Consider the following 22,990-nt stretch of genomic DNA (forward strand, 5'->3'; position numbering starts at 1 on the left):
ACCAACGCGGGTATTGTATTCTTTGAACTAAAATATATAAAAATTTCATTGTACATAAGTGATATTCATTGTTTTTAATAATTAAATATAATTATTATATTGACTAATCAAATAAAATTAACTATATACACAAAAACAACAATAAAATTAGATTTTCTTTTTGCAATCATTTTCGCTACATGTTTCATTAAAAAAAAAAAAAACCAACAATATAATCATATTTTAATAAATTGCCCTAGTTATATTTGTAATTTTAAAGAATTATCATATTATGATATTGAGGGGACCACAGTTTTATACAAGTGTCTTCCAAAATAATTATTATCTTTTTAATTTATCAAAATTATTACTTTAACACATTAACCCAAGTCAGGACCGATGAGAAAAAAATATTTTAAAGATGTTATTAATTTATAAAGGTTTTACTGTAGTACAAATAAACGTTTACTAGTAAGTACTGAAGTGAAATAAATATGTGATTTAACTCCCAAACTTTCATCTACGATGAAATTCCTGAATAACCTAACCTCGTACTTGGCCTTGTTTTCTCTGAAATGGTACCTAATAGTAATTAGAGGTCTAAATCTATATAAAAAGCGAAAAAGACATGGATAAATCAAAATTCCCCTAGTTTTTGTGTATGTAATTTCGTGAAAGCTAGTTTCAAGATTAATAGAGACATATCTCTTGGATTATTTGTAGTTAATTGTGAGGGTAAAAGTGGATGATTGATTCTGTTGTGGAAGGAACCTTTGAATGTCACAGTGTTATCCTATTCTTCTGGGCATATTGACAGTATAGTGCAGCATGGGGACAAGAGATGGAGATTTACAGGCTTTTACGGCCACCCAGAGACGAATAATAGACATATCTCTTGGACGCTCCTGCGTCCTTTCTGAGTTGCATGCATGACTTGAGCAGGTTACCGTGGATTATGGGAGGTGACTTTAATGAAATTTGTTTTGACTCAGAAAAGCTTGGGGGTAACCCACGTCCCTTGGGGCAAATTAGGGCGTTCCTTGATGTGCTCGATGCTTCCAACCTCCAAGATCTTCATGCTGAGGGGAATTCTTTACTTGGGTCAACCGTCGTGCTTCGCCCAATGTTATCTTTGAAAGGATTGACAGATATGTGGCTAATTTTGAGTGGAGAATTCTATACCCTGCTGCGAGGGTGCATAATCTGGATTTTTATCACTCGGATCAACGACCGATATTTATTGAGCTAGGAGGACCGCAACACTTGCAAGTTCGGACCTCTTCAGTATGAGATTCGAACCACATTGGGCCCCAGAAGCAGACTGTTCCGATTTTATTAAGAGGGGATGGAATAAGCAGAATACTTCCTTGTCACTCCCAAATAGGGTGGCCAAATGTTTGGAGCTCCTCAGGACTTGGGCAGGGGACATGTTTCGAAAGTTACCATTACAAATCAGAAACAAACGCAGGAAGCTGAATGCTTTACGTACCCATGACCGGTGGGCACTAGCTAGGAATCGAATTGAGCAGTTGGAACGAGAGGTGGAGATGCTAGCAACAAAGGAAGAGTTATACTGGAAGCAGCGCAGTCGGGTGAATTGGCTTGCACATGGTGATAGAAACTCCAAATATTTCCACGCTTGTGTGTCAGTGCGTCGAGCTAAGAACCATATTAGAGGGCTTGTCTCTTCTCACGGGGATTGGTGCACTGACATTGAGAGTATGGCGGAGATCGTTCAAAATTATTTCTCCGACTTGTATTCCTCTAGTAACCCTTCGGAGGAAGACATACTACAGTTATTGAATCAAGTTTGCCCTATGATTGATGATCGGTTAAACTCTGCTCTTTGTGCCCCTTTTACGGGAGACGAAGTTAGGAAGGCTCTGTTTGATATGCATCCAGATAAAGCGCCGGGGCCGGATGGTGTGTCGGTGTTCTTTTTTATGAAGTTCTGGGAAGTGATTGGGGAGGAGGTCACGATGGAGTGTGTGAATATTTTGAATGGAGGGGCCCCTCTTGAGGACTAGAATGCCACTACTGTTACTTTGATACCTAAGGTAGCGTCTCCAATGACTATGAAAGACTATCGGCCTACCACTTTGTGCAAAGTCTGCTATAAAATTGTTGCTCGTGCTCTCACGAATAGATTGCGTCCCATTCTCAAACATACTGTGAATGAGTTTCAGAGTGCTTTTATCCTAGGCATACTGATCTCTGACAATATTATACTGAGTTTTGAAACTCTGCACTAGATTAGAAGCAGAAAATATGGACAAAAAGGCTATGATGCTTTAAAAATTGATATGAGCAAGACTTATGACAGAGTTGAGTGGTCTTTTCTTGAAGACATTATGATCAGACTGGGATTTTCACGCTGTTGGGTGGAGAAGGTTATGCGATGTGTAAGAACAGTTAAGTACTCTTTCTCTCTGAATGCTGATCTGGTTGGGAACGTCGTTCCGAGTAGAGGACTGAGACAGGGAGACCCTCTTTCTCCCTACTTATTTGTCTTATGCGCTCATTGATTATCATCTGCTCTCATCTCACTTGAACAACAACGTCTGATTTCTGGAGTTCAGCTAGCTTCTTCCTGCCCATCTATTACTCATCTGTTCTTTCTTTAGAGCTACAATGGCGAACTGTTTGGCGGTGCACGATTGTCTATTATCTTATGCGAAGTCTTCAGGGCAGCTTATTAATTTCGAAAAGTCCTCCCTCTCCTTCAGTCCGAATACAAATGAGCAACTGGCTGAGAATATTAAGTATGTCTTAGCTATCCCAGTGGTTCACGCCCATTCAGTGTATTTGGGCCTCCCGGCCGTCTCTTTGCGAAGTAAGAAACTGCAATTCAGATACTTGGTGGAGAGAGTAGTGAAGAGAATTCAAGGATGGGGAAACAAAACATTTTCGGTAGGGGGTAAGGAAACATTGATCAAATCGGTGCTCCAGTCCATCCCCACTTTTGCCGTGTCTTGCTTTCGTATTCCCAAATCGGTGTGTGAAGAAATAGAGCGTGAATGCTCTAATTTTTGGTGGGGAGTAGACACAGGGAAAAAGAGAATGCACTGGAAATCGTGGCCAGCCTTGTGTAAGCCGAAATGCATGGGTGGCTTGGGGTTCAGACAGCTGGAGACATTTAATCAGGCCCTACTAGCTAAACAGATTTGGCACATTATCTCGGAACTTGATTCTTTGGTGGCCAGAGTCTTGAAAGGCCGGTATTTTCGCCATCAGATATTATGGAAGCCGATATGGGCAGCAATCCTTCCTCCATCTGGAGAGCATTGATGTGGATCAGGCCTTTACTTGCTGAAGGTTTGTGTTGGAAGGTGGGAGATGGGGCTCGTATTAATACGTTTGAGGATATTTGGCTTCCGGGTCTTAGAAACTGCCTAGCACCGATTCCAAACTATGCCTCATTTTCTAAAGTGAAGTCCCTTATGGTGGATGGTAGATGGAACGTGCCTCTGATCCAAAAGAATTTCTCTCCACTTATTGCTCAGAAAATCACCATCTATTCCCATCACTCTGACAAGTATAAAGGATGCGAGATTTTGGAAGTATGACCAAAAAGGTATATATACGGTACAGGATGGGTATAAGGCTGCCCAAGGCCTCTATGAACAGCCCCCCTCGTGCTCGGCCCCTCTCCAAAAGGGCTGGTGGAAGTTTCTGTGGTCATTATTGATTCCTCCAAAAGTGAGAATATTCTGGTGGAGAGAGCTTAATAATATTATCCCAACGGAACAAAACCTACTTGCACATCATGTTCCGGTTACTGGAAGGTGTCCTTTGTGTCAATTTAACTGGGATACTTCCAGTCATGCCCTATTTTCTTGCCCGGATGTGAAATCTTGTTGGAAAAGAAGCTGGATTTGGTCGTCTCTTAAGCAGCTTCACAACTTAGACGTGTTTGATATATTTCTAGGGATGAAGGAGAAGCTGAGTAAACCTGATTTCGAACTGTTTATCATGCGTACTTGGGCCACTTGGAATGAGAGGCTTCGCTATCTTCATGAATGTAATGGCAAGGCTCGAGAATTGGATGCTGATTCAGTTATGAGCGACACAGAGTCAACTTTGATCAGCTCTCAAAGCACTTGGTCTGCCTCGTTAGTTCACCAATTCCGGTTGTATGTGGATGCAGCTTATAAAGAGGGATATCATAGTTGTGCAGTCGGTGGAGTGATTCGTGATCATGAGGGACAACCGATTTTGGCTTTCGGAGAATTGATTGACAAGGCCCAATCTGTTACAATGGCCGAGCTTCTTGCCATCCAAGTCGGCTTGAAAGTCGCTAGGCAGCACAACATTCAGATTCATCATATGACCTCAAACTCTCTTCTTGCAGTGCAAGCAGTCACAAGGCCAGAAGAGGATCTTAGTTATGTGGGTTCTATTGCTGCGGATATTAGCATACTTATGGAGGCACTCGAGAGCCCTCATCTTTTTCATGTTAGGAGATCGGCTAACCGGGTTGCTCACTAGGTTGCTGCTTTTGCTTTTTCATCCTCCTCTCATTTTGTTTGGGAGCATAAATCTTTAACTTTGTGGTTGATTAAACTTGTAATTGTGGACCTATCTTCTTCTTAATAAATTACAAGATTTCAGCTGTCAAAAAAAATAAAAATAAATAAAGACGTGCATATAACCTCACATTGCTTCCAATGTAAATATAATCTAAGAATGCAACTTTCTTTTCTTTCGTATTAGTGAGTTCTGGATATTAGAATAATTTTCTTTAATCAATACAATTTAAAAGATAACTTTTAGTTCAAATCCATTAGAACTGAGATGTCCTAAATAATAATACGAAATTAATGGTAATTATTGGATTAAGTCAAATTTGTAAGAAAAATGTGTAGCAGAAGAAAACGAGGATTTTGACCACGAAAGTGTACACTTTGACTACACAATTAAAAAAATAGGTAGATCCCCCTCCACCACACCATTCTTTCTCCTTCTCCTTCTCGTAAGAAACCCTCATCTTTTCTCTCCTTCCATTTTCGAAATCTCTGTATCATTTTATGGGTGACTTGCACAAGTAAAAAATGAAATAAAGGAGGACTTGTAATCCTCTCATCATGGGTTTCAAGATGATGTAAATATTTCTCACTTTTATTCAAGTTTGAAAATTGATCGAAATTTAGGGGGGATGTATTCAATCATGGAAATTTAATTACTTTTATGGATTTTTGTAGAGTTTAAAAGTTTAGAGGTATTGAATATAGACTTTTACAAACTCTATAAAAATTTAGAGGTATTCAAATTGATTTTTCTAGAGTCATAAAAAGTCACTTGTTATTCAAACTTGAATTTTTAAAAATCTATAAAAATCTATAGGTATCTAATATTTCCGTAGATTTCCAATGATTCTAATATAATTCTTTACGTACAAACCATAAAACTATAGGAACAATTGTATAAACTCAAAATTTGTCTTCTACTTACCCTAGATATTTTTGTAGACTTTTAATTGAACAAACATCATTCTCACCCATATATCTCTCTTTCTCACTCCAAAGACGGCAGTTTTTCTCCTCTCTAAAGACAAATCGAGGGTTTCTCAAATTTCAAAGGTACGAATCTTTTCTTGAATCGTTATTGATTTGATAAAAAAATATATTATGATTTCTATGTATTCAAATCATGTGTTTAACAAGTGTTCTTACGTGTTGTTCAAGTTCATTATATGTTCTACAATAATTCCTTTGCGTGTCCACCAATGCCATGAGTTGAATATAAGCACATCCATTCTTTTACATGAGAAGATGAATGAAGATATTGAAGAACCATTTACTTCACTGCAACTGTTGGTTAACACAGTGAAAGACATCGACATCTATTATTACAGTGTAAAATAAAAACATAACTGAGTTATTTCAACTGTGATTGTCTGGATAAATAATATAATGAACGTCACTTAAAGTTTCGCTTAGTTGGGTTCAGGGGCGGAGCCAGGATTCATGAGTACCTGGGGCTGGCTTCATCCTGTATTAGACATTAATAGATTCGATTAAAATCGAACCGAATTTTCTAAAATCGAATTAACTGAAATTTTTTTCGACAAACTTTATTATGAATATCTAACAAATAAAATCGAAAAAATCAATTATTTCTGTCAATAACACAATTAACCAAAATTTTATAATTTTTTAAAATAATCATGTTTTAAATAAAAAAAAAATCCAATATAAAAACTAGATTAAATAAATTTAAATTTTATTTATTATAAAAATATTTTTAAGTATAGTTCTATTGTCCAATAAATTTTATTAGAAATTGTAATATTTATATCCTTATAAACTTTATTATAAAATTTAATAATATTAATTTTATTTATAAAAGTTCAATTTGTTAGGTTAACCGAAGTTTTATATTAAAAACGAAAATCGAACGGAACTAACCTATATTTTAAAAAATTTAAACCAAATTTTCAAATAAACCAAATGTAGGACCAAACGCTTGCCGCTTTACCAAAAGCTATAGCTGATGGTAATGGTGCAACTCAAATATTTTGAATCGTACAACAGCTCAAACGTCATAGTTCGACCGCTCTACCTAATAGGGACAATTATTGCACTTCAAAACCGAACCAAATTTTCAAATTAATTCATTCCAGTCTATTATTCTGGTTGAAACTGATATTTTGTTCACTATTAGATTGTAATTGATGTTTGCTCGTTAGTTGTTGATATGTACTCTTTTGGTTTAAAAATAACTTGACCGTTTTTATTTTCTTCATTCCCTGAGTTATTTAACTAGAAATATTCAATATTCCCAAAATTTACAGCAAAGAATTATTTTCAAATTTCATACTTATTCAATTTTCGGTTATTATAAATGGAAAAATCACAAAACAAGCCCGACAATAATTACACATCAATAATCATCAAACAATTCAACCAATTGATTATTATTATAAAAATATGCAACAATAGATTTTTATGGTGAAAATTTAAACTCCAAAATTCATATACATCATAAGACAATATTATTGCAACTCGAGTAATCACAACTAAATATTTAACATAATTTTAGAGTCGTCGAATTTTTATCTCAAAGTTGCATACTTTTAGAATATACGACAATAAATCAATCAATATACAGTAATGAATTATGATTTATGAGAGTTGTCTTATTTTTAGTTTTTAAACATGAAACTAAAAATATAAAAAAAATAAAACTGATGAATTTGTTCTATTTTTATATGGGGCTGAAAATAATTTAAAATTTTAAAATACTAATTTTTTTTCAAAAAAAAAAAGGTGGGGCTGGAGCGCACCCAGCCCAAGGGTGGCTCCGTCCCATGTTGGGTTGATCTAATTGTGTGGATAAATAATATCGTGATTATTAAAATATTTGAGTTGAATGGAGAATAATATTGAACAAATAATAATAACAATAATATATGGTTTAGTTGATTAAAATTTAGATACGATGATAAATTATAATTTATTATTTTCAATAATTAATAAATATAAATAAAAATATTATAAATATTTGAGTATTTTTTTATTAAATAAGATAATAATTAATAAATTGATTAGTTGATTTACGATGAATAATCAATAAATAAATTGTAACTTGATCCAGTGAATTATTAAAATAATCTAATCCAATCAATCCAATCGAAGATAAAATATTGGCTAGTCCTCGCCCAGTGGTACAAGTTGCTTGCGATAGAGATATATTTCTGTTAATGATTTTCTGTATTCTAATTCATGTATATAAATTTAGAGGGAAAGTCTATTAAAATATACGATTTGACCACAACTAGCATATATATATCAGGAACATGTAGAAAAAGAAACAATTTATATTTTTTGAACTAATACATTGACTTAAAATCAATGTATATCATGTAGTTGTGATAAGCATAGAACTTATGAGCTTCTTTCTTAAAATCCTTGTTTGATTGTTTGTATCACACTTTATCATTGTCTCTAGATCTTTTTACTTCTTTTGGACAATATCTAGTAAAATATATGTGGTTGTTAGCTTCTGATCACCGTATATTCTATATCTTATGCATACTCAAGTAATACTACAATGGGAGATTCACAAGCAAAATATAATGTGTGGACGAATAAATAGAGTAATGAATTGCTAAAACTCATGGTTGATGCCGCAATGCGATGATGTTATGATAAGAATAGAGTATTTAACAAAAAAACTGTGGAGGAAAAAAATATTTCTTGCTCTAACGAAAAACTTGGATGTGAAAAGATTATTACACAATATCATAGTCGTTTAAAGTGGTTCAAACAACGATACAACGATTATTGTAAGCTTATATGTGGGGATCCGGACGCTAATCATCATCTTAATCATCTTTGGGATTTAATTATCAATTAAGATAAACAGGGTCTAAAAAAATTTTCTTTTTAAAATGCGGAACGTAGTGAAATAATACATATATACATCTGAGTATAAAAGTACAAGTCCTGTACTGCATACATTTATTCAACTAAGGTTTAACAACTAATATCAAGTGTCCAACCCTATCTCTAATCCAAGTCCGGAGCCTCCACTCTAATCACGATCTTTCCTCATCTCCTCGACCCTGAACCTGTCCCACCTGTTGTCATGCACACATACAAAACAAGACAACAGCCGGATAACTACCGATGAGAATAAATCCCAGTATAAACAATGTAAACATGCAATCATATAAAAACATATACAAAAGCATATAACAAATATCATTCACATGCAGCCAATCAACAAACATGAATGATATAAATCTGTAAATCAACTAGTCATCACAGACTCGACTCCAGCAACGCGTCGTCTCAGACTCGACTCAACTCTAACCTAGGGATCCCAATGTCTGGATATCGATAATTATATCGAATCTCAGTCGATAGGAATGAATCAACCCTAAACGGCATCGATATAATTCATATATCCAGTGTCTGGGCGAAACAGCCGCAGAATTGACGAATCAGTCCAGAATTAAGCGAATCAGCCAATAATTAGACGAATCAGTCAAGAATTAAGCGAATCAGCCAATAACTAGACGAATCAGCCAGTAATTAAGCGAATCACCCAAAGTTTAGACGAATCAGTCGATAACTAGACGAATCAGCCAATAATCAGACGAATCAGCCGGTGACTTGGCGAATCAGCCAATGACTAGCGAATCAGCAGTCAATACATGCATATAGTAACTAAACGAATCAGCCGATGACTAGCATATCAGTAGTCAATACATGCAGTGGCTATAAATCAATAGACTACAAACATCAATCTCATCAATTACAAATATCAATGTAATAACTAAGTATGTGATTTGGGGAGACTCGAGTCAAACCTCACTCGAGTTGTGCAATCCCAACTCAACATTAATTTATAACTTTATCTTCTCGCTCTGACGAAGACGAAGTCTCGAAGTCAAAGCCTGTCAATGCTCAATCTGACAATAATAATATCGAGGGTACGGTATCAATACACCACTCAAACAATACTGGATATAATCAGAATTAAATCAAATTCTGTTTCAACAGCACAACGTCATAGTCTCAATATACCCAGCAATATCATCTCAGTCAGATATCAATTCTAACATCTCATAATCGGTAACAATTCAATTCTGATATCAAATCGATTCCAAAATAACTCCGAAAATCATAACAATTCCATATGGTATTTATTCTTCAGTCCGATTTCGATCATACGATGTCTAACATGACCAGAACATCATATAAGAATCGTATCAGATTCTGAAATTACCATAATTTCAAATCATATCAAAACGTAGCAAAACTTACGTCCAGTTGTAGCCTACGTCGATAGGAACTCAATACCGAAGTCGGATTCAAAATCGGACGGGCGGATTTCTCACAAAAGGCGTAAGGATTTTCAATCCTTTTTCAGAAACCTTTTCTTGATTTCCTTCTCGTTTCTTTTTCTTCTGAAGAATGTAGTATTCGTGTATATATATATATATATACATCCACGTACATGAAAGAGGACGAGTGGCTCATTCCGCCTATTACACGTCTCGCGCATATGCGCGACATCATCGGTGCATATGCGCGAGACCTACTGGTCTCGGTGCTCGGCTTCTCGGCAGCTCGCGCATATGCACGACTCATCTCCGCGCATATGCGCGAGGTCCTCTGGACTTCGCTTGTACAGTCTCGCGCATATGCGCGACTCACTTCGCGCATATGCGCGAGGTCCTCTGCCCATGTCGCGCATATGCGCGCATCTGTGCCGCGCATATGCGCGAGGCTACTGTTCCTCGCACATTTTCATGCATTACCTCGTCTTTCCCGGTCCGATCCTTTCCGTCTATAATCATATCAATTATCCCCAAATCATTTCAGATTAATAGGATAAAATTCTCGGGCCTTACATTATACGTCATAACTCTGATTTTGGATGGGATTTCGCGACAAAGAAATTCACTGCTAAAGATGAAGTATGAGAGGATTATTTCAATGTAAAAGTCTTTGAGTTAAAATAATAAATTTATATTTATAATTAGAATTATAACTAATTAGTTTTAACAATTGTTGTTTTTTGTTCTTGACCAGTCTCATCTTAAACATGAACACTATCAGACATACACTTTTGAGGATTATGAAGATTTGAGAATTACGGTCGGGACTGGAACTGCTACTGGAAAATACTCAATTGGACTAGGAGATGACACTGATGCAAGAACATTTGAGATAGAAGAAAATAGGAAAACTAATTTATTAGATGGTTATGTCTTTGATTATGATAGTGGTGAATTCGTGCAAAGTGACAAACAAGAATCTTTACACCAGCATCCATTTTTTGAGGACTCTGCTTTACCATTTTCCCCTCAGCCCAGAAGTTCAGAGGTTCCACCAACAACTAAAAAACGAGATAGGACCGAGTTTGAAATAAAATGAAGCACATTCAAGAATACAGACCCAAATTATATATGTGAAATATCTCACACTCTTGAGAAAGTAGTTTCTAAGATAGAATTAATAGGGAATGCATGTGATACTTGTTGGGATACTATCAAAGAGGTCTCAAATTTGGATAATTGTACTCGATACAAAGTGCTTGATTTACTTAACACCAGATCAAAGAAGACGGATTTCTTGAAAATTACAATTGAAGAGCGTTTGGGATGGATAGATTATAAATTAAATGAATGAGTATTTTTAGGGACATGATCAATAATGGGTTATATTGTGATACAATTTCTGGATATATTCTTTTTATTTCTTTTCTGATTGTGGATTTTTTGATTATTTATATAAGTTTTGAGTTTTACATGGAATCAATAAGTTCATAGATTTTTTATTCTAATTCCTTGTCTGATATAAGGTGGTTCATTAAAATGTCATATATCAACGTACATGATGTAGAAGATCAAATGGAAGAAGAAGAATTCAAAGAAAAATTACACGATGCTTTTAGCTATTTGTTGAGGGAAATTCTTGGGATCCTGTATGTGCTAACTCAGCATATAACTAACATGAATGACGAACGTGTCCATCGTCCCTTAAATAGACGACCAATAACTTCTAGTGGATACGATTATATCCATAAAATATTGAAAAATGATCGAACAAACTTTCGAGAAATTTATAGAATGTACCCTGACGTATTTTTAAAATTGTGCAACATCCTTAGAGGAAAAACACCATTGCAAGATACATGATATATTTGTATTCAAGAAATGCTTGCCATGTTTTTACTTGTTGTCGGTCAAAATACTCGATATTGCTGATTCGTAAAATATTTGGTCAATCACAATACAATACTAGCCAAAACTTCAACAAGGTGTTGAGAGCATTGAATAGCATTGCAGCAGATATGATGGTCAAACCTGGATCTGTAGTTCCAGAAAAAATAACAGAGAGTACATGTGGGGCCCTTAGCTCCTAATCGTTATTACAATGCAATTTGATTAGCGTTAATTAATTACAGCGGAAAACGAATTTAAATTTTCTTTACAATGAGCCCAAAATATTTCTTCTATAATTTGAATATTAAAAATAGTATTTAATCTCATATCATAAAACTCGCCCATACATAATCAAAACCCATCATATACAAACGACTCATATCCTCGGGACATGCCCCGGTATATAGATACATATATATACTGGGAAACAAAACGTAAAACCTCATCCCAAACTGTGACTCCCTCCAGAAGTACCCTCTCTGGCCTCCTGATATCCTGGAGTACCTGCCATTGTCCACACACAAAGACAACAATAGCCTCCCTTGGGGGTGAGCAAAGCTCCGTATGGAACAACCATCATATATACCACAAGTATCTAAACAATGATATATGGTATGCAATGTATGTATGTCGTGGAGGTATCAGGTCAAATGCCCATCCACTGAGCACATGTCAGAATCAAACGAATCGCTATCAAATCAATGCTCGAGCTGGCACACCGGCCTCAATCAGGGATACTCATATGATAGCGTCGACAAAGCGCCATCAAATCTCAATCAATCATCGGGGCCACAAATGACTATGCTTTAAGGGTCATATAATACCAAACATAACATTGTGTTCACAAACCCCATAATCCAATCAAATCATATCAGGGTATCCAAGGATCATAGCTCAACGTGCATGTCATGTATCGATGTATGCATCAAACGATGTGTGTTAACAAAACATTTATTTTATACATCGATATTCAAATCACAATGTCATGTAAGCCACATTAAATCATCATATAAGGCATATAGACACATATTCTCCAATCAATTCAATCAAACATATATCATATAATACAGATACCTGTCGTATATTACCCGGTCGCAACATACCTCAATTCTTCGTTCCAGTTGATGTAGCTTGAAGATATCAGTATAATAATTTATTTACATCAATACATATTCATTTCAATCAATAACATGATCCAAAATCAATAATATGAGTTTCAAATATCCTTTGAAACTTCAAAAATTCATATCAAATCCAAATCAAAACATAATTCAATTCCGACTTCGAATATGAGTTTATTGTCGGTTATTCTACCAAATATAGTAATCTCGACTTCAAATACACGCTATTTCAGCACTTTAATATTTAGAGCTGCTGAAACTAGAAGAAATTTACCTCAAAAGGAAGCTCTCGACGCGAAGATTCTGAATATATAATTTGTTCCGCGTTTGGACAACGTTTCGAAGTCGATTCGGACGAAGGAAATCGAATTCTCTCGTATTCTCTTGAAACTATCGAATAGGAAATGAAGAAGAAAAGAGGAAAAAGTTATTCTTATCCTCACCGCTCTCGCGCTCGGGCGGTAGAATTCTCGCGCCCGAGCGCGAGATGTTCTGCCCCCGAGTAACAATTGCACCGCACTCGGGCGGTCAAAAACTACCGCTCGGGCGCGGAAAGTTCTGCCCGAGTAATAAAATGTTCTACACTGGCGCTCGGGCGGTCATTTTCTACCGCTCGAGCGCCACATGTTCTGTCCAAAATATAGATTTTGCATTGTATTGGCGTCCGGCTTCTGCACTCGAGTTCTTACAACTTCAATCCTGTTAATTAATCAATATCTTGTACGATATCTCATTATTAACACTTATTTTCTCATTTTCATTGTCATGATATACATCATATATATAATCACATGACAATTCCATAAATTATCAATAATCAACATAGGATTTACGATAATACGATACACGGTCCTTACAGTACAAGATTTTATTCTTATTTTAAAGTAAGTGATTAAATTCTTTTAGTTGTTATTATTATAAGTACCACTATTTTTATTATGTTTTTTTATTATTGTAGGATTGCATTGGCGTTATTGATGACACTTATATTCCAGCAACAGTGTTCGGGCACGATACTAACAGTTATCATAATCGTCATGAGACAATTTCTCAAAATGTCTTAGCAGCTTGTAACTTTGATTTAGAATTTATTTATGTGCTCAATGGGTGGGAAGGATCTGGTCATGATTCAAACATATTGACAGATGCTTTATCAAGAAATAACGGGCTTAAAGTGCCACAAGGTATGTTTTTTGTTTTATATGCTACTTATTTAAAAATTTGTAATTTCCAAGATTATATGTGTTATCCATTGTTTACTTGATTCTATAAATATGGTTCGATAGGTAAATTTTTTTTGTGGATTGTGGATATGCAAATCGGCGTCAATTCTTGGCTCCTTTTAGAGGTGTTCGTTATCATCTCCAAGAATTCACTGGCCAAGGTTGTCATCCTGGAGATGCAAAAGAATTGTTCAATCTTCGTCATGCTTCTTTGAGGAACGTCATTGAGAGGATATTTGGTATATTTAAATCCCGGTTCAAAATATTCAAAATAGCTCCTCCATTTCCATATACAACGCAGACGGAGCTTGTATTGGCTTGTGCCGGATTGCGCAATTTTCTTCGGAAAGAATGTCGATCTGATGAACTTCAGTTGAACCAGAGAACAAAGTTCCACAACCTTCATAAGAACAAGTTTACGAAGATAACAACTTTGATCAAATATTTGATACTCAAGAACAACAACGAGCAAATTCAAATGCAAATGCAAATGCATGGAGAGATACTATAGCAAATCAAATGTAGAGTGACGTTGATCATATTTACAACAACGAACCTTTGATTTTTTTCATAACACTGCCTAAAATTTATTATATTTCATATTGTTTTGATTAGTTATTTATCTAATATTGATATTAAAATTTGTTATATATATATATATATATATATATATATATATACTTAAATTTTTATATGTGTTTATCAATTAAAAAATTATTGATTAATTGGTTATGCTTGTTGAATTAACTACTCGGAGGATTTAGATTTTGATTTTTATAAATTGAATTGTGATTCATTTTTCATAATTGAACATATTTACGTTTTAAATAAGTAAAATTTATTTACACTAAAGAATTATTTTAAAGTGAAGATGTCATTTATGTTAAATAATTACTAGTTCAAAGTTTACAAATGTCTACAAAAATCTTGCAAAAAATCCACAAAAATCCATGGAATTCTGTTTACAAATATTTGAAAGTCTATAAAAGTAAATAAAAATCTATCAAATCCACAAAAATTTATAATTTTAAAAAAGTCATTGAAAGGTCATTAGATCTCTATATTGATTACACCCCACTTAGATTTGATATTTAAGTTGATATTTGAGATATTAAGATGTTGGAGATGTTGTCTTTATGTTGGTTTGAATTTCAAAGAGATACGAGCATAGTTCCTTGTTTATGTGCAAAAATAGCTTTTGTACCTTTTTTTTCGTGTAAATGGGACTGTTGTATTAGGATTTTGGTGTTAGAGTTTTCATCAAAATTGTAGAGCATAGATTTAATTCGATTTGGTTCTTGAATCACTCAATTCCAGGAAGAAATGAAAGAGATATACGATTTTTACTAAAACTGATCTGGATTTCGAGTTAGTGCAGATTTACGTCCATATATTTTGCTTATTCGAATTCTGAAATTAATTAGTTGGAATTCTGGATTTTATGTTCAAATAAAATTTATAGAACATTGTCTTTCTTCAAAATGGTACTAGATTGGCTTGATTTCATTGGGTACTGAGGAAATTATGCTCAAAATACTAAAATATACCAGATATGTACTAATGCACAATTCACGAGAATTATGTTATACGTTTCAGGTTATGATCAACTGGGTAAATGACTTTATTCGACAAAACTTTGTGAAAAATAATTGTTGTGCTTTGAGTTTTGTTGCATATCCAATTTGCAGATCTTGATTTGAGGCCATGTTGAATTAATGATGAATTTTGTATAAAAATCGCTCTGTTTGGATAAATGATCCGAGTTATTGACTTACGTATTTTCAGATTCGGTTGAAGTATTGATTTTGGTTGGCTCAAGATTATTTACTTTAAGTTGGTTGGTAGCAAATCGAGGTTTGTTTATCTGTATATCATATTTTTAGTTGGATTTGGGTTGAAATCTTGGATGGAACAAGAATTTTAGTTGATATTGTATTTTTGTTGATATTATAGTAGACTTCGGGTTCAAAACTCCTCAACCACACCTTTCGATATCTTTTTGGTAATATTTGAAAGATATGTTACGGTCGGTAACATAAGAGATAAAAATATCATTTTTTATTTTCAATTGTAAATTCTATGATTCGATGAAATTACTTGTGATTTGTTGATGATTGTTATCTTGAGATGAGCTTATTATGATATCGAGTTGATGATATTGATTTACATCATTGTATTGCATTCTGAGCTATTTTTCAATTCAGATTTTATATGACAGAGGTCGCTTTGATTTGTTGGACATATGAGACTATAGTTGAGTTGACATAGTGTATGCGGAGGTTGCTGCTATAGCATAAACAATCTCTATAAGCGCACTATAGTCCTGGGATTGTAGAACACATCACCCCATCCCAAGCGGATGAGTTGGTGGATGTTGCTGGGAGATTCTCTTCCCTTGGGTATTTTATGACCAGATGATTCACTTGATCTTGAGATTTATTGATAGCCCACAACTTCTGATCATAGCATTGCATTATATTGCATCTTTATGGATTTCATATGAACTAGTTTTCATTTTAATTCTCATATGTTATTGATTATACCATACTGATTTTATACTCACGGGCATGTCGGCTACCTATTGTTTTCATGTGCTTGACGATAGGTGAGGCGAGGTCAGAGATGCCAAAGTCCAGCTTCGGGCGAGGAGATGCGAGTTAGAGTGGGATTCTCGGGTCTTAAGAGCTATTTGATGATACTTGGATTATTTTGACCCACTAGTTTATTTTGGCATGTTAAAACTTATATTTCAAACATTTTGGACTTGTAAATTATTTTGTTGATGTTTATGTCGGTCTGTGACTCACATGTTATGTGTTTTACTCAATCGTTTGTTTTGTTAGAACATTATTTGTTTCTTTGGTTTTTGCTTGGGATATCTTTTTATATTTTTGGATGTTCTAATTAGGAGCGATCTTGCCCGTCTAAAAATTGAAATTTTGTATCTTATTTATAATTAATAAAATTAGATGTCGGACCCGTGATCCACAAGAACTGTGACCAAAACCATTAAAAACTAGAACTGAAATTAGATCCCGGTTCAATCCAGTTCCAACTTTTATTTGAACAGGTACCGTCAAATCCAGAACAAAAACCGTCGGGTTTGGAGTTGAGACCATCGATGTTAGAACAATGGTCAGGCCTAATTTTACATAATAGATTTGCAGTTATTTCCGGTTAGTATACTGCCAAGAAGTAGACATCCTTGCCCCATATAATTAGTAAGGTTTTGTTATTTTCTGCAATATACATATTATATACTTTTCATTTAATTAGGTATAAGCCTAACCCTTAAAAAACATCACTTTACGACAGAAAACTAACTTCCCACCACATAAAGATTATGCACAAAAAGTACTAAATAATTATCATTATTCAACAAAATTAAACTACCATCAGTACCCAATCATCTCACAAAAAGATAATCCATCACATTCGGCTAAATTTACGCCATATCGAATGAAATAAACATGTCAAAACTGCAGTCCCTCTTGCTGCAAGACTCATACACTGCAAACCACGTGTCTATAATGTTTATCCAGCATCACATTTCCATTACAATTCCCCCAAATATTACCAGGTTTGATGATAATTATAATTAGATCTGTTCTACATACATTGCGCGCCTTTGGGTTTCTTAGCCTCCACTCTGAGTTGACAACTGAGGCACTCGACCGAGTGGCATGATCACACCCTTCATTATCTCATATTCTTCGGCGCTTATCTGTGCACCCTCAAGGACCTATCGTTCATAAATAGAACCAACTGAAATTTTACAAAATCCATGAAGAAAATAAAGAAAAATTAAATAACAGGGAATAAGGATTATGCTAAATTAATAAGCGAGCCCAGTGCTACCACCCTCTTAAGGTGATCCTTCTATATCTCATGAGACTGTATAATGACAATAGTTTGAAATATCAATGATAAGGACTTCCCAGTGATTTCCAAAGTGAAGCAATGGCACCTTGTCCTACAATTACAAGTTCATCTTATAAATATGAATAATATACTGTTAAGAGTCCACTTGAAAATGGAAAAATTGCGGTGGTGGCTTGTCCTACAATTACAAGTTCATCAAGCCACCACCACGATTTTTCCATTTTCAAGTGGATTCTAACAGTATATTATTCATATTTATAATTATTAAATCAGCATAGAGCTAGAGCTAGCTAGAGCTAGAACATGTTTGAAGATATTTTATGCAGTACATATAATAAAATACGTTAATTTGAACAGTATCCAATGTCACTGTTATTCAGATTTGATCCAAACTCAAGATAGAAAAAGAAATTTTAACTTAGATTTTCGAATAAAAAAATACAAATGATATTCAACTTTTGCACACTTATGAACTTTACGTAACTGCTAAACACCTAATCTTTTCGAACTAACCAGTACCATATTTGCAGCATACTTGCGAACTTAACGGAAGTACTAAACACCTAATCTTTTTGAACTAATCAGTCCTGCTGATATTATACGCTAAGCCTAACTAATAGAACCAATTTTAAATAGTGGCAGAATTGGCCGAGATAAAATGTCAGACCTTACCAAATTGAAAGCCAATGTTAGGAAGCATTTTCTAGAAGCATTTCAATTCTGCTATAATTCAAAACTTCAAAAGTAATTTTTAAAAATTCATTCTACTAAAATAAAACCATATATATTTCACATTCTCCAGATAATCTTCCGAAACTCTATTTTCTTTCACATTTATATTTCCTAACAAAATTCTTCAATTTCAATTTTTTAATCATTCCCCAAAGTACCAAACATACAATCTTTCGAAACATATTTTCTCCAAACATTTTCCCAAAACACTCATAAACACCGCAAACAGTACGAAGCTTCTTGTGGCTTTATATGTATTTCTCAGTCTATTCCATATAAAAACGTGAAAAAATTAGTTTGATAATTGGTCTATCCGATTTATAAGCATGTTTGATTTTGTGAAAAAACTACTGAATCAAACCAACAAATCAAAATTTTGACCAAGTTTTCTTAAGCTAATCCACTGGTCCCATTGAAAAATTGAAGGGTGAGTTTGAATCATTGCTGAGTGGTAACTAAATAATTAAACCATTGTCCAAAATATCAGAAAAATAGCACTCCACTGATTTTTTGAAAGAATGAAATGATGGTTAATATCTACCATCTCATTTCCAGATTGATAGGTATAACTTATACCTCAACTAATAAGCACAAGCTCGAAAGAAAACCTCTCAGAATTTCAGTTCGTTACCTTGGGAAGCAGAACTCTTCTATCTGTCATATATGGCGTGAGTGCAGGAATCTGCCTGACAGAAAGAGCATCAAGAAACAAAAACACGATAACTTGCCATTGCTTCATCCTGAATGGAGGGAGTGGATCTAGAAACGACATTGTGTTTAGCAAGTGCCCCTGTTGAAATTGCGAAAAAAATCATTCAACAAACAAAATCAAATTATGATTATAACAAGAAAAGCTGTGAGTACTTTTTTCTTCCTGCTGAAGTTAGCAAGCTATGTGAGAGATGATGTATAATAAATTGGCATGTTTTGAATGGTCAACTTGAAAAATGAAATAATGTATGGATAAATAATCTTGAAAAAACTGCAAATATTAAAAAATTTGAAAGTTACTTTTTCCAAACAATTGTCAGGCTTCTGAGTGCATATCTCTCCTCTAAAAAACGCAATCAAACAATGAAAAACCTCCAAAACATACCATTCCTTGCTCAAGAGTCGATACTGGTGTCGGCAGCCTAAGTTCAGTAACAAGTCCAGGCAAGGCCCGAGAAAGGCAGCCAGCCAGAGTTAGTTTAATTTCAGAAGAGCGGCCATCTGGCATAAAAATCTTCCGTGGATACTCCCTCCCATTGACAGACAAGTAATCTTCATGGTACCTTTCATCCCTTCCATATATATAGGCTAAGGAGGATGATGATATCCAGGCGAATAATGCCATAAACATCATAGAAAATGGTGATAACTGAAATAATATCAAATGCTAATTGTCAACGAGGCATCATTTATATTAAAAAATTACAGAAACAAAAGGATAGAAAAATATGAAAACGGACTTTAGTTAAAAGGGTAGCTTACCGTCAAACTAAATCCCTCTGGCGGGCTATCATACCAAGAATTCCTCAGAATCAAAAGGATCATCATTTGTAATTCCTTGTTTTGCAGGCCATTTTAGAAGAGAATTGTCTGTATCTATGACGTCACCATGCTCAAGAGATTTAGCCTCAGTCATTCCATGAGGAGGTGGCATTACTATGAGATCTGCTTCAGAAACTGGATGCCGCCCACAATGAGAACCAAAATGGACATAATCTCAAATAACTATAAATAAATTAGTGGACTAAAACCCAAAAGAAAGAAGAGAGAACTTTATACAAGCAACAGATGAATGTGATTTTCCTGATGCCACGGCTTCTGCTGCTTGGCTTAAAGCCCTAGCACATGCTTCTGCTGATGCAAACCTATATGAATCTTCATCCACTTCTTCGCCTAAAGAATATGGTTCTGCAACAGCTCCCTTGCTATCTTCAAATTCTATATATTCCTGATTATTTAGCCCATTACCATCAGTTTTTCCATCTGCCCAGGTGACAGAACGGGTAGCTTTCTTGGAATCTGAAGTCTTTAAAGAAGACTTTAGAACAACAGTACCACCTTTAGATTCTTTCCCTAAATTGTTTCCTGCCTTCGTAGCATCTACGTTGGGATTATTTTGGCTAGGACCAGGACGGTTTTCGGAAACTTTAAGCTGGTCATCCGTCGTAGCAGCATTCTTTTCTTTATTAAACATCTTTGATCTTGCTTCTCCAAAGCTTCCTGTAGGAGTGTTTGGCTTTTGCATTGGGCCTTCCAGGTCATTTACTTCTTTGTGACCCACATTTCCTTCTGGTTTTTCAGCTTTCACAGGGGGGACAGTCTTCGAAATGCAATACTCGTCTTGAGTGATTATAGTACTGGTGAAGTTCAGATTATTGGATAAGGTATCTGCATCACCTGGTTGAGCAACATATTTTGGTTTCAGTACGTGTGCATAGATGATGTTACATGAACCAACGGCATATATATATTTTTTGATAGGAAACGATTGAACCAATGGTATATCTTAAACCAGATCATGTTAGGATAGAAGCAGAACTGACGAGGATTATTAAAAAATTGAAGCCAATTTTTTTAATGACAGTTGAAGTGAATAAAATTACCAATTTCTCCATAAAGATTATCAGGTTGTGGGGGTTTTAAACTTCGATCTCTACGCGGTACATAGCCTTCTATTGCATTTGTAGGTCCAATCCACTCCTCTAAAGACACTTCCCCAGATTCTGCATCTTTTTTCTCCAGAATCTTCAACTCAGTCAACCCTAACTCTCCATTCTTGCCCATATCCATTGCAGAGTCCAAATTTAACCCCTCAAAAAGTTTCAAAACTTCATTAAGATTTTCAGGGCTCAAAGTTGAACATCTCTCTTCCTCTAAACTTCCGAAAAACGCTCGACTGTTTATCAGACAACCATTTGAGCAATACATATATGTTTCTTGAAGGTCATAAACTTTATGCTCTTTGAGTGAAATGTGATAATTCCCCTTCCAAGGACGCTCATTTGGTAAAGAATTGGTGCAGAGTGGATAACCACACATGTTGACTATTGTACGCTCAGTCACCACATCTTGGTAATCACTCTGAGAAATCAATGACCCAGCAGTAAGCAGTAGGTTCTCATGTCTGATTCCTTCAAGAAGAAACAGTTGCAGCTTGTGAACAGCAGCCGTCACCGTTAATGCGTCATCCTTCACCATCCTTGTAAAATTTGAGTTTGCTGCACCATATATTGAAAAAGGTTAAGCTAAAGCACTTTCCCAAGAGAAATCTAGAAAGATAGCACGTAAGTTCATTAAAAAACTTGAAAATAAGAAAATGAGACAATTGAACTAGATGCTTCAATTTCAGTTTCGTACACTTAACAAAGAACAGGACCACAGGAATTTCGAGATAAACTCAGTAACAATTCATTCCCTTCACACTGTTCTTTTCGAGTATCAGTTTGTTCCTACTGTATAAGTTCTGAATATTCCAACCTTTCGCAATTCGTGTTTCAGCACCCAAATTATAAGTATAATGCTATAAAGGGAACACCAAAAATTACATTCACTGGAAATTTATATAACTTTATCGGTACATAATAAAAAAACTACAGAGCAAGAGAATAGTAATGAATTACCAACATCATAAACAAATTTCCAATTAAAAAACGAGAACGAACAAATCCCCCCAACGGGAACGGCAGTGGCCGACACAAACTTCATACCTGGAACAGAAGGTGCTCCAGACCGCCGATAATCGCCGTGATTGCGGTGGGACGAACGTTTTTCCCCGAAATGTAACGATTGTTGTCTCAATAGGAGAGGGAATGCCAATTTACCCAATTGCCCTAATTTTTGCTTCCATTGATCCTGAGCGTATATGCGGGGAGAGAGAGATTTCGACACGGGCTGGGGCCGACCGCCGACCGCCGACCGCAATTACTGGTGTGAGCCGGGCCGGCTCGCTAATCCGGTTCTTGAAAATTATCGACTCAACCTAATTCATGTACTTAAAAGAAACTAGTGCACCGATCCACGTGTTGCGTGCTTGTATAATATTTTTATAATTCATTTGACTTATATTTAAATGAGGATCAAAATATAATTATAAAAAATAGTGAGAGACTACACTGTCATTTTGATATATAAATTAAAAAAAATTGAAAAATAAAAGAATAAAAAAATGACTTAAGTGAGAATTGAACCTATACCCTAAATACCAGAAACAATGACTCTATCTATTGAACTACATATAACTTACATTAGAATTTTAACATTTTATTAATATATATATCTATTACTATTTATTAAATCTAAGCATACAACTCTGGAGTAACTGCAGATGAAGTCAACGATTCAAAATTCAACTTCAGAATCATACCAATAAGAGTTCGAAATTG

General features: G+C 35.0%; 1 protein-coding gene across 1 annotated transcript; it reads right to left on the minus strand.

The window, feature by feature from the left end:
* Nucleotides 1–17,358: 17,358 nt before the first annotated feature.
* LOC142553771 (putative RNA polymerase II subunit B1 CTD phosphatase RPAP2 homolog) lies at nt 17,359–22,485 on the minus strand. The gene is given in 8 exon segments (XM_075664259.1): nt 17,359–17,745; nt 19,249–19,407; nt 19,714–19,977; nt 20,091–20,129; nt 20,131–20,285; nt 20,388–21,005; nt 21,212–21,826; nt 22,229–22,485. Coding segments are annotated over 8 exon segments (2,040 nt in total). The 5' UTR covers nt 22,314–22,485; the 3' UTR covers nt 17,359–17,640.
* Nucleotides 22,486–22,990: the final 505 nt, after the last annotated feature.

Source organism: Primulina tabacum, chromosome 8, assembly GCF_025594145.1.
Source record: "Primulina tabacum isolate GXHZ01 chromosome 8, ASM2559414v2, whole genome shotgun sequence".
Taxonomy (NCBI): domain Eukaryota; kingdom Viridiplantae; phylum Streptophyta; class Magnoliopsida; order Lamiales; family Gesneriaceae; genus Primulina; species Primulina tabacum.